Raw genomic sequence first — 11,477 nt, forward strand, 5'->3', positions numbered from 1 at the left:
TATTTTTTCCCTTTCTGTGGGTTGTCATTTCGTTTTGTTTATGGTTTCCTTTGCTGTGCAGGAGTTTTTAAGTTTAATTAGGTCCCATTTGTTTATTTATTTTTTTTAATTTTCATTACTCTAGGAGGTGGATCCAAAAAGATCTTGCTGCGATTTATATCAGAGGGTGTTCTGCCTATGTTTTCTGCTAAGAAAAAGCTATTATATGTCAGCTCCTCCCTTATCTCTTTGGAGCAGTCCCTCAGAGATATCTGAAAGGCTGCCTTCTAGACGTTAAGTCCTTAGCAGTTCCGCCAAATAAAACATAATTCTCAACTTTTAGGTTGTGCTTTTTTTTTTTCAGTTGACACAATCAAGTCAGAAAGTCTCTAGGAGACTTAAGAGCATTGTCCCTCAGCTATTTTGGCAGGAGCCAAGGATAGAGAAGTGGATAGAGAAGTTTGCTGTTAGTGTATAGAAATGCAGCCACTTCAGCTGATTCCACATGACCTATAGACAGGCCCAGCATTCCTTTGGAGCTTCCCAAGTCAGGTGTATGTGATACTGCTTTCTGGTTTTGCTAGGGTTTTGTAGAATTGCCTTTGCATTCCCAGGTCATGCCCTAGGCCCAACCTTCACAAGACTAAAAGAAGAATAGCCTTAGTGATCCTGCCTGATCTGGCATCACCTATTCTCAGCTCTGGAATCCTCAGCTGTGGCTCCTGGACATTCTGCCATCTCCAGAAACCGAGACATCAGTGATCAAGGGTACAGCTCTCTAGCAAAGCTGGTCTTCCTTGGTGAGGCTCTGTGATGGTATGTGCCATACAACTGCCACCTTACAAGCTCATTTTTCTTCCAGTTTTAAATCTGCCATCCTTCATGAGACTTTCAATAACTTTCTGTGCCTGGATAGAAGACTGATAGTTCTCATTGGCAGAGGGGAAGTAATTGACTTGACTTGGATCCAATGATTGACCGACTTACTCAGGCTCTTCTTACCTCTTATTTCTCTAGTTTCTTTGTTCACTTGACAGAATCCTGTTCATTTTTAGAGATGTGATATGATATCACATCCTCAGGGAAGTTTTTAAAAATCTAGACCAGGTTAGACTATATAGTCCCCCTGTGCCTACTCCAAAGATAGCATTTAACACAATGGGTTCTAATTGCTTCTTTCCTAAATGCTGCAAAGACTTACTATACCTGACACCACGTTAAGTGCTACAACAAAGAGCAAAACAGATGTGGTTCCTGTGTGGATGGGACTCTCAGTCTAAGAGGAAATAGATATTAATAAAATAATAAATCTGAATGTATAAACTAAACCTGAAATAGTGAGCTGAAAGAAAGGTATATCCAATCTTTGAAATCAGATAGGAAAGGAATGTAACCTAGACTCTGGGAGTGGTCATCTGGGAAGGCTTCCATGAGGAAGCCTTAGCTGAAATCTGAAAGATAGAGTTACCTGGGAATAGAGAAGATATAAGGACTATAGAACAAAGAAACAGAATGTGGAAAGGCCCCGTGTAGGAAGAACATGCAGGTTCTGACAAATTGAAAGAATACCAGTGTAATTGGAACTAAAGTGGGAGGGAGAGCATGGTAAGAAATGAGGCTGGAACAATAGTCAGGTTTCACATCATTTGTAGCTTTGTGGACTATCTTAAGGGTTTTATACAGGACCTGGCAGATTGTTGGCTCTCTTTACGATGGCAAGAAACCACTCCTACAACCTTCCTAGATCCACAGTTTAGCCAGGCTCTCCAGGAAGCCTCTAGAGTACCCCTCTTTATGGAAACAATTAATCTCGTCATGGTCCTGGCAAGCCTGAGTAGGAGAGATGAGGCCCAGATTTATAGCTCTTGGGTCAGGGCCCTACAAGAGACAAGGGCAAAACGTTTCTTAGCTCTACCAATCGTTTATGTGCAGCAGCTGCTACAGGTGTATCCAGAAAAGTTTCACCAAGAGTAGAAACATCTGAGGACCCAAATAATTGCAGAGCCTTCTCCCCTACCCCAGATACATTCTTGAGAATGAATAGGTAATTGTCTAGAATGAATCTAGCTAATGAGATGGCTAAATCCAACTAGGGACTTCATAGTAAAGAAAATATGATTTACTTTAAATCCCCAACGATTAATACCTTCAGAAGTGTAGTCTCACTCATAGCTAATTCTCCCTGGATATTTTGCCCAAGAATGAATTTCTTGAGAACCCAGTGAAGGAGGAGAGGAAAGAAAGTGAATTCTGCTCACTATTGGAGGAATTTTCTAAGAGTCAGAATGATCCAAAGATAGAATGAGCTATATCAGGAGATTGTGACATCAAAATTTCGAAAGTAAGCTAGTAGACCACTTCGGGGTGTTACAGAGTAATTCAAGCATGAGGGTTGTGCTACACGATCTTAATGGTTTCTTCCCACCATGAGAATCTTAGAGGCAGAAAGAATGATGTGAAAGAGTAGCTACAGGATGGAGAGCATTGAGAGCCCAGAGAGAGAGGCTCTGGTAAAAAGCACTCAATAATGAGGAGGAACAGGACTTAATTTTGTTTGGAGTGGAAGCCTCTTATGCCATTGCACCTAATATGATCTGGGCTTGGGAACCAGGGGAAAGAAATCTGACTGCATCCTTTCTGGGAACTGTGACTTCCAACTTGAATTCAGGTCTGCTCATCTAGCCAACTTCCCATGAATGTGTTTTCCAGGGAAAGCACTAAAGTTATCATGGTTTGGATGGATATTAGTTATCTATTGCTGTGTAGCAAATTATCTCAAAACTTAGCAGCTCTGAAGAACAAAAACTTAATATCACATACAGTTTCTGAGAGTAGGTTCTCTGGGACAGGCTCAGCTGAGTGGTTCTAGCTCGGGGTCTCTCTTGAGGTTGTTGTCCAGCTCTCAGCTATGCCTACAGTCATATCCAGGCTCAAAGGGAGCTAGAGAATCCACTTCTAAACTCACTCATTTGGTTGTTGACAGGCCTCCATTCTTCATGGCTATTGGTCAGAGACCTGCATTCCTTGACACACAGACTCCTCCATAGCCTGCTTGAACAGCCTCGTTTCATGGCATCTGACTTCCCACAGAAGAAGTGATTCAAGAGGGAGAGAAACGTGAGCAGGTAAGTGAAATAGTGCCCCCAAAGGAAGCAGGACTTGTATCTAGAATATATTAAGATCTTTTACAACTACATAGTAAGAAGATAAGGTGTCCAATTGAAAATGGGAAAAATAGTGGAACAGGAACTTCATGAAAGAATATAAACAAATGGCCAATAAGCATGTGAGAGGATATTCAATTATCAGTAGTTATTAAGGAGATAAAAATTAAAACTCACAATTAGAATCTGCTACAGTATCATAAGAATGGCCAAAATTATAAAGGCTGAAAATACCAAACATTGTCAAGGTTGTGTGCAGCAAGTTAAATGATCTGACGTTTATGCTGGGAGTGTAAAATGGCAGAGCCATTTGTAAACTGGCAGAGTCAGTTTAGTCATAACAGACATTTACCATACAACTTTTAGCTATTTATCCAAGAGAAATGGCTTCAGCTGTTCCCAGAAATATTTATACATGAATGTTCATAAGAGTGTCATGCATAATAACCAAAACTGAAAGTAATGCATCTGTCTGTCCAACAGATTTTAGTATGCAATGGAATACTACTTAACCCCTCCTCTACAATCCTTGAGAATTAATACTCAATTAATATCCAATTAGTTTCCCAGATAACTATATAATGATATATGCAACAGTATAAATAAATCTCCCAAACAAGATGCTGAGTGAAAGGAGCTAGATAAAAAAGAGTACATAGCATATATCTATCGAAAAATGAATTCACAGTGATATAAATTACATCAGTGATTATGAGAGGCAGGGGTTTGGAGGATATTGACTTCAAAGTGGCATGAGGAACATTCTGAGATGATGGAAATATTCCATACCTTCTATTGCTGTGATGGTTACATAGATTTTATGGTGTACTTTCAGCAAAACTCATGGAAATATAATTCATCTATATAATTTTATATTATATAATTTATACCTTATGAAAGTAGATTTTAAAAGTAAAAAATAACCCTTTATAATATGTAAAATTAAATGTTTTTAGAAATACAAGAGTATAATTCACAGAGACAAAAATAGCACTTGGAAACTTTACTGCCCTCTCTTAGTCTTTGCAAGATCAACTACCCAGGCAAAAATAATATATAAGAATAATGTTATTAATCTTTTAATTATATATGCATAGATATATACATAGATAGATACTTATATAAAAGTTTTTAGCTCAGGGAAAGTACTTTATTTTCTGTTATTTTTATAACATTTGTGAGAACGGACCATATAATATGCCTCAAAGAAAATTTAACTAAATTTCCCAAGCAAAAAATTGTAGAGATCACTTTATCAAACCTCAGTGCAAAAAACCTGGAACTAAATAACTGAAATGTAATTTTAAAATCTATTTTAAATTTGAAATTTCTCTACTAAATAACTTTTGAGTTAAGAGTAGATAGCAAAAGAAAAATTAAAGATGATTTTAAAAATGACAACTTTACTTCTCAAAACATGATGCTTATTTTCCTCTGAGTTCATGTTAAAGATGAACTCAGAGGGAAATAGGTCAGAAGTTCATAGAGTTTTACAATTTATTTATTAACTCAACATATTTATTGAAGGGCTACCATGTTCTAGAAATTTTTCTGTGCTCCAGGGATATAGGTAAATATCCATATAACTTCCTTCATAGAGTTACGTGCTAGTGGAAGTACATAGACCAAAAAACCCCACTAAATATGTAACATTTTAGATGGTAATATGTTCCATGTGGATAAAATAATGGTAAGTTCTATATGGATAAAATAAAGCTGAATAAGGTGGGTAGACAGTGATCAGAGCCATTTCATATATAAGCATACAGGAAAGCCTTTTCTGAGAAGGTGATGTTTCAGCAGAGTTCTGAAAGAAAGGGAGTGAGTCAGTCACGCAAACATTGAGGGAATAGCATGCTAGGCAGAGAAAATAGTAACTGCAAAGACCCAGAGGAAGATGGGAGTGGAGCAAGCAATGGGTCAGTTGTCAGGAGATCTGAGAAATATATAGGGTCAGGTTATGTGGTACCTGTTAGACTACCAGGTACAGGTACACTACATCCAGAATGAAAAAGAAGATATAACCTCAAATATGAAAAATGTAAATTATAATGAAAAAGTGCGATTTGCTAATGCATGTAAAAATTTTAAAATTAAAGTTTCACAGAAATGTATATAAATCAAGAATATACAGAATAAAATAAAAAAGTAGAGTTGAATAATCTTGAAAAAATTGAAAACCTTGCAAGGAACTATGTTACAAAAAGAACTCTGTGAGAAACTTTTACAGGTGAATTACATCCAGCTTAAGGCAGAGATAGTTTTCACACTATTTGCACTGATTTAAAACAGAAAAATTTCAAGTTTGCCAACTCATTTGATACCATTGGCATAGCCCCAATTCTAGACTTAACAAAGGTAGTACAAAATCCTAAATAAATCACAAGCAAATTGAATTTGGAAATAAATTTTAATACATATCCTCTGACCAAGTGGAGTTTATTAAGAAGCCACTGCAATGCCCCAAGTGTTTACTCTGTGAGATGGGGACTCAATGGAGTATTCTGTACCTAAGGGAGATATGGTCTGATCTGCTTTATGTACTACTGTGATGAGTAAAGAATGAATGGGAGCAAGGGTCATAATTCTATGCGTTTCTGAGGAAATAACTAGAATCAGTAGGTAGTAGATGACTTTTCTAATTAAAAAAACCCTCTTAACTGACTGCCCACCAGTGAAACTTGCTGCTGAGTCATCTTGGAAGTTACAGTCAGCAGTTTCTCACCGGCATTTCCAGCAAATGCCAGGGATGTTGACGCTGGGAAATTTCTGTATCTAATAAGCCTTTAGACCCTATGACATCCCAGATTCCTTCCAATACCGACCATCTCCGATTCTACAGCATGTATCACCTCAATCTCCCCCAGTTAGAATATAAGCTCCATGAATGCAGGGGGTTTTGTCTGTTCTGCTCATTGCTCTAGTCCTGGAGCTCAAATAAGGTCAAGCATATAGCAGACACTCAATGATTATTTGTTAAATATAGGAATGTCTCTGTTAAACTTATTGCAGGACCTGAGCAATGCACTTTTCTTCTCTGCACAACAGAGAGTAAAAAAGTTGGATTAGATGGCATCTGATTATCTTTCCAGGTCTGCCAGTGTGTGATTCCCTTTCAAACTGTGAGCCATTGTTCTAACGGGCTTTTCAGGCTATGGGGTGTATGAAGGGGTGCTGCTGGGAGGAAAGGCAGGGATGGGTAAGGGCAAACCTGAGTCAAGGAGAAGAGAACAGATAACTTCTGGGGCTGGGGACCAGGGCACTCTCTGAAAATAAATGTGAATATCTCTTTGAGATGCATAGGGTTCTAATTCCAGTAAAGGTGTTTCACTAGACACTGAGGATACAGGATACCGAGGACCCACCCCAAACATGGTATCATTGCCTCATTTGAGCCAGCCTGGTCAACAAAGTGTCACAGGTCCCTGAGGTTCTCATGGGAAAAACAACATAAATAACAGCAGGAACTCCTTTTAACTGTATCGAAAATATACTTTTTATCTTGATGAAGTGCACAAATGAGAACATTTCTTTAAAGAGAGATTTCCATTGAGGCTCAGCATTACTAGGCATTTCCAGACACCCACAAGGCAGCGATTTCATGTGCCCCTGAGGTTTAGCAGGGCAGCCAACAGGTTAGCTGACAGGGCCCAGATTTTCTACCAGATAAGCCAGTGAGACATGCATCATATTTATAGAATACAGAATCAACTATAAAAAAGTTGCACATTGGGTAATTACAATGATTTGATTCTGCATTTATCTTTAGTTTATTTCAAGCAAAAAGGAGTGTTTTCAATATCAAGAGGCATGCATATATGTGTGTCTTCCATGATATTTCTTTTCAATAAGTTGCTTTCATTGCAAATTAAAAGAAATGGAGTTCAGCTCCTTGGTGACCTAGGAGAAAAAAAAAGTAAGAACTAGAATATTATTACTTATTAACAGCAAGGCTCTTGTCATGTATTATCTCAATTACTTTTTATATTAATGATACAGGTAGGTACTTATTGTTGCTTTCAAGTTAATATGGGGAAACAGGCTCAGAGAGGGTCAGGTCCATGGTCATATAGTTAGTAGAGGACAAACACAGTATTTGAACCCAAGTCTATGCTCTGAATCCAGATGTACATGACATTGTAGGGAATACTCCTAAAGGGTAGGGTCTTTGCCTTTCAAACTAAAAAACTAGAATAATCACAATTATAACTGTAGGGAACTGTGTTTTAAATGAGTAGGATCTATATTTCCTGGCAGATGATCTCAGAGTCACTTGGAGGCACTGAATAAAAGCAGAAATGAACCCAAATTCTAGGTGTTCTAGCTATTGGGACTCTGTTCTTTCTCTAGACACTGTGGTTGGCACCTTCACTGTGGATTTTTTTACAATACAGGACCAGGGAGGGTCAGACTGTGGCCTGCACTCCTGCAATACCCAGCCATCTGCCCTGCCGTCTGAGGTACTAGGGCAGTTGTCTTCTTCCTGGAGTCATTTCACTGCTCAGGCCTGAAGGTCGCTGCGGTGCCAGCCAAAGGCTTTGGAGCCCACATTGGTGGGCGTGAAGCTGTTCTTAACCACATTCTCAGACCTGCTCAGCCAGCCCGCCATCTTATGGGTCACACAGGTCGCAGTGTTACAGGATCTCTTCTGGGCAGTGATGCTGATTTGCAGGATAGAGAAAAAGAAAAGGCCTGTCAGTGAGAGGCTGAGGGCAGGTGCTACCCCATGGGACCAACATGGTAAAATTACTGCTCCGAGAGGCACCAATGAACTTTAAATATTTTTCCTAAACACGGAATCACCACAGACAAACATAGGGCATTAGGGAAAGTGCCACAATCACTCCCCATAGATGTTTCCAAGGGTGTCAGAAAACCCAAACGTGCTCTGGGCAACAAGCCATGGAACACAGAACTATAGCAGCCAGTCTTTTCTGTACAAGTAAACGAAAGCTTAACCAAGGCTTAGGTGACTAGAGAGATTATGGTGCCATATCCAACCTCATTCTTAAAGATTGTCTAGAAGATGCATCCCATTCACAAGGTACTGAGTCCTCCTTAGGAAAAGGAAAATTCCCCTGTCCTCCTGGAAGAGGAAGCGAGTTTGCAGCATCAAGTCTCAGAGGTGCTTAGTGCTCCTGTTTTCACTACCTGAGGTTGTTCACAGGGACCACCCACTATGCCCTGACTCCAGCTACCCGGGGCTAAAGCTACTTGCCGGACAGGTCCCTGTATCCATGAAGTGTGGGATGTGGCCAGAGCAATAACCACCACAGCTCAGGGGTTTTTAGAAATATACTATTATTCCCCCAATGAAAGGTATGTTCAGAAGCAGGACTGAGAAGCTCTGCTGTGAAATCCGCAGGTACTTACAGGGCTGCCCTCTCTCTCCTGATCTCTTCCTGAATGATTCTCTCTGGCCTGCTCTCCCTCCTCCCATCTGATGTTCCAGACATCCACTGCCACAAAGAATGCCACTGATATTAGCCCAAAGATCAACCAGAGAAGACCACATGCATCAAGTTACAGGAACAAAGGAATTAGAAAGGAGAGGAAGAGGTTGAGTAGGCACCTTGAGGCATGCCAATATGAGGGGTCATGGTCTTTCTCCAATACCCTGGCCATGACCCATTTCTTGCCAGGCATTCTGACCCCAGTTTTAGTTAAGGGGAATGTGTAAAACTTGTTGAGGTCCTATGTGTATGTGCCCAGGACACAGGTGCTCAGATTTTTACACTGCTTAGTTCTGGACCTGTCCAGGCTACAGGGAAAAGTCAGGCTAGACAATACCATGCACCAGGGCTGCCCCTGCAGGCAGTCATGCAGAAGGTTAGAATAGGGAGAGGGCACCTGGAGCAAAAGCAGAGGGGCAGGAATGGGGGCGGCTCACGCATCCTCCATTAGGAGAACACAGAGGTTCACTGAGCCAGGGCAGTATGGGGAAGGGCTGCGGGGGGAAGGGGTGACCTTTTCTGGCATTCCACATGCTGCTCAGTCCTTCTTGCTCTGCAGACAGGTTCTTAGGGCAGATACAGGTGCAGCACATACCTCTGCCCAGGTACGGCCAGGTCAGGAGCTGGTGTGAGCTCCAAGCTCAGGGTGCACAGGGAGGTGAGGCTGGGGAAGGGTGTCTGGTCCAGTGAGAACATGCACATCTCCACAGATTCTACACATCTAAAGGCCCAGGACCTACCTCAGACACTGTGCTACCTGACAACATCCTTTGTAAGGGCTCTGGCTTCACCTTGCAAATGTGCAATGAAGATGCCTTGCAGGTGTGAAAGAATATCATGTGCAGGTTAACAAGGAGGGGCTAGATTTATAAAATCCCCTGAGATACATGGGATTCATTCCCTGGCTTTACGAGGCTAAACTCCTCCAGTGCTGGGAGGTATCCTCAGTACTGCCAGACAATTTCCGGAGTGAGGAGTTCCACAGCTTCCCCCACTGCTTTTAGAAAGGGGATCTTTGTACGTGTGGTGCAACCATAGTTCCTTCACATGACCTCTGTCTTCAGTGGAGCCTGTAGGAGAGGTGGGCCCCAGGCCAAGGTGAACAGTGACTGCTTGCTGGCTGCCTATCCAGCTATGTTCTCTCGTACCTGTCAGGATACATCTTCCTGGTAAGCCAGGGGAGAGGGTAAGTGCTGAGCAGAGGGCAGAGCCTTAACCTGAAGCCCTCCTGTCTCTTGCTTCAGCTCACAGGCCTTCATCTGCACATAATCGTTCATCATTGCAGCCAGTAGGAGGCGCATTTCCTTATTGGTGAGTGTAGCGGGATCAAAGCCATTCTCCAAGGCCCACCTAGGGAAGGGGAGCAAGCACAATCCTGACTCTGAGTCCCTGCCTACCCCCACCCCCAGGATTAGCAGCCAGATTTCCTGGTTTCTGTATCTTCCCCTGAGGATGTGGCTGCCCCAACTGCCAACGGAAGAAATGAGGCCATTGTCTCTCCCAAAATGCTGCTTCACCAGGAGTTAGGCTCTGGTGTGACCTCAAAGAAATGGTTTGCTGGCAACTGATGGTTAGATTTTCAGGAATTTTTTGAGCTTAGTGTTTTAAATGCAGCCATTATTAAAAATTAAATGATAATGATAATTTGAATCTGCAAATGGTTTCAGTTTAATAAATATAATTTGAATGAGGATGAGAAATTAGATGAATAGATCACATATCAGATTTAATAACAAATTTATTGGCCAAGTAGTTAGCAGACTAGGATGAAATCCATTTCTCAAATTATGGTTAAGTTAGTAAATAGCTTTGCTAAAGGTAAAAGTGTTTGATAAAAAGCAACAAAAGTATGTTGTGAGGTTCAATGAGTTAATATGATATTCATAATAACTAGTACTGTATATGGTATGTCTATTTGTAAACTGTGTGCTACACATCTTTTTATGATAAACTTATATATAAGTGTACATTTGTACATTACCACCACCCATCCCCCCACCTCCACCCACCTTTAGCCAGTTGCTAAAGATTCAGCACAAGCACAACTGAGAACACAGAACTGTATGATTCCAGGGGCCATAGGAGGTGAGAGTGCTCCTGGCAGGGCTGTCTCACCTGAATGGCGCTGCCTGGAGCATACCTGCCTGGTTCAGGACCAGAATGCTGAGGACCAGGAACGGGGGCAACTTCCAGAAGCCCATGGCACCTTTCTGCAAGGGAAAAATGGCATCACCACCTGCAGCAGTTCAAGTTCTGTGAGCCCACAGACCGAGGCTCTGATTCTGTCTCTGACTCTAACTCCCTGGCATCCTGACTTCAGGTTGGACATGTCACTTCCCTTCACCATCATTTCCTTCTCCGCCAAGTGGACTGCTGTAAGATCCAGTAAGCCTGTAGCATGCTTGGCTTAGCAAAGAAACCTAGTGGGACAACTGGGTGAGGAGGTCTCAGTCCGTAGCCCCCTCCCTGTCACCCCACACATTTTCACATACAACCTGTTGGCCAGGACTCCTGGAGGACAGAGTCCGAGTACCTGTCACCACAGCTTTTCCCACTGTGCAACCCAGAGCTGTCCTCCTGGTGTGGGGCTTTTGCTCATACCTGGTTGGGGGAGGTGGGTAGGGAGGACATATCTCTGTGGTTGGAATCCCTGAGAAACTGAAGAACCAAATTCTACTGCTCAGCTGCTTCAAAGAGTGCCTTTGGCAAAGAGTACCCTATGAGAAGCAAGCTGGCAGAGTCTTAATTTGGAACCCAGGATTTAAATGGGGGAAAAAAGCTCCCAGAACCTGCCACTGGGGCTTGCGTTTAACGGTTACCTGCCCCTCAGTCACTGCATCTGTTTGCCATCCGCTTGTGCTGGCCCAAGTTCCGAACCCAT

At 41.8% G+C, this 11,477-nt stretch overlaps 1 protein-coding gene across 2 annotated transcripts; it reads right to left on the reverse strand.

The window, feature by feature from the left end:
* Positions 1–7,644: 7,644 nt before the first annotated feature.
* LOC132429120 (calcitonin gene-related peptide 1-like) lies at positions 7,645–10,797 on the reverse strand. Of its 2 annotated transcripts, XM_060017318.1 has the most exons (4): positions 10,712–10,797; positions 9,814–9,946; positions 8,519–8,534; positions 7,645–7,805 (listed from the first exon to the last, which is right to left on the reverse strand). In XM_060017318.1, exons 1-4 carry the CDS (start codon positions 10,795–10,797, stop codon positions 7,645–7,647), a joined length of 396 nt encoding a protein of 131 aa, XP_059873301.1. The 2 variants fall into 2 exon arrangements, with proteins under 2 accessions (XP_059873301.1, XP_059873302.1); XM_060017319.1 differs by lacking the exon at positions 8,519–8,534 and having other exon boundaries at positions 7,645–7,791.
* Positions 10,798–11,477: the final 680 nt, after the last annotated feature.

The sequence above is a fragment of the Delphinus delphis genome, chromosome 8 (genome assembly GCF_949987515.2).
Source record: "Delphinus delphis chromosome 8, mDelDel1.2, whole genome shotgun sequence".
Taxonomy (NCBI): Eukaryota; Metazoa; Chordata; class Mammalia; order Artiodactyla; family Delphinidae; genus Delphinus; species Delphinus delphis.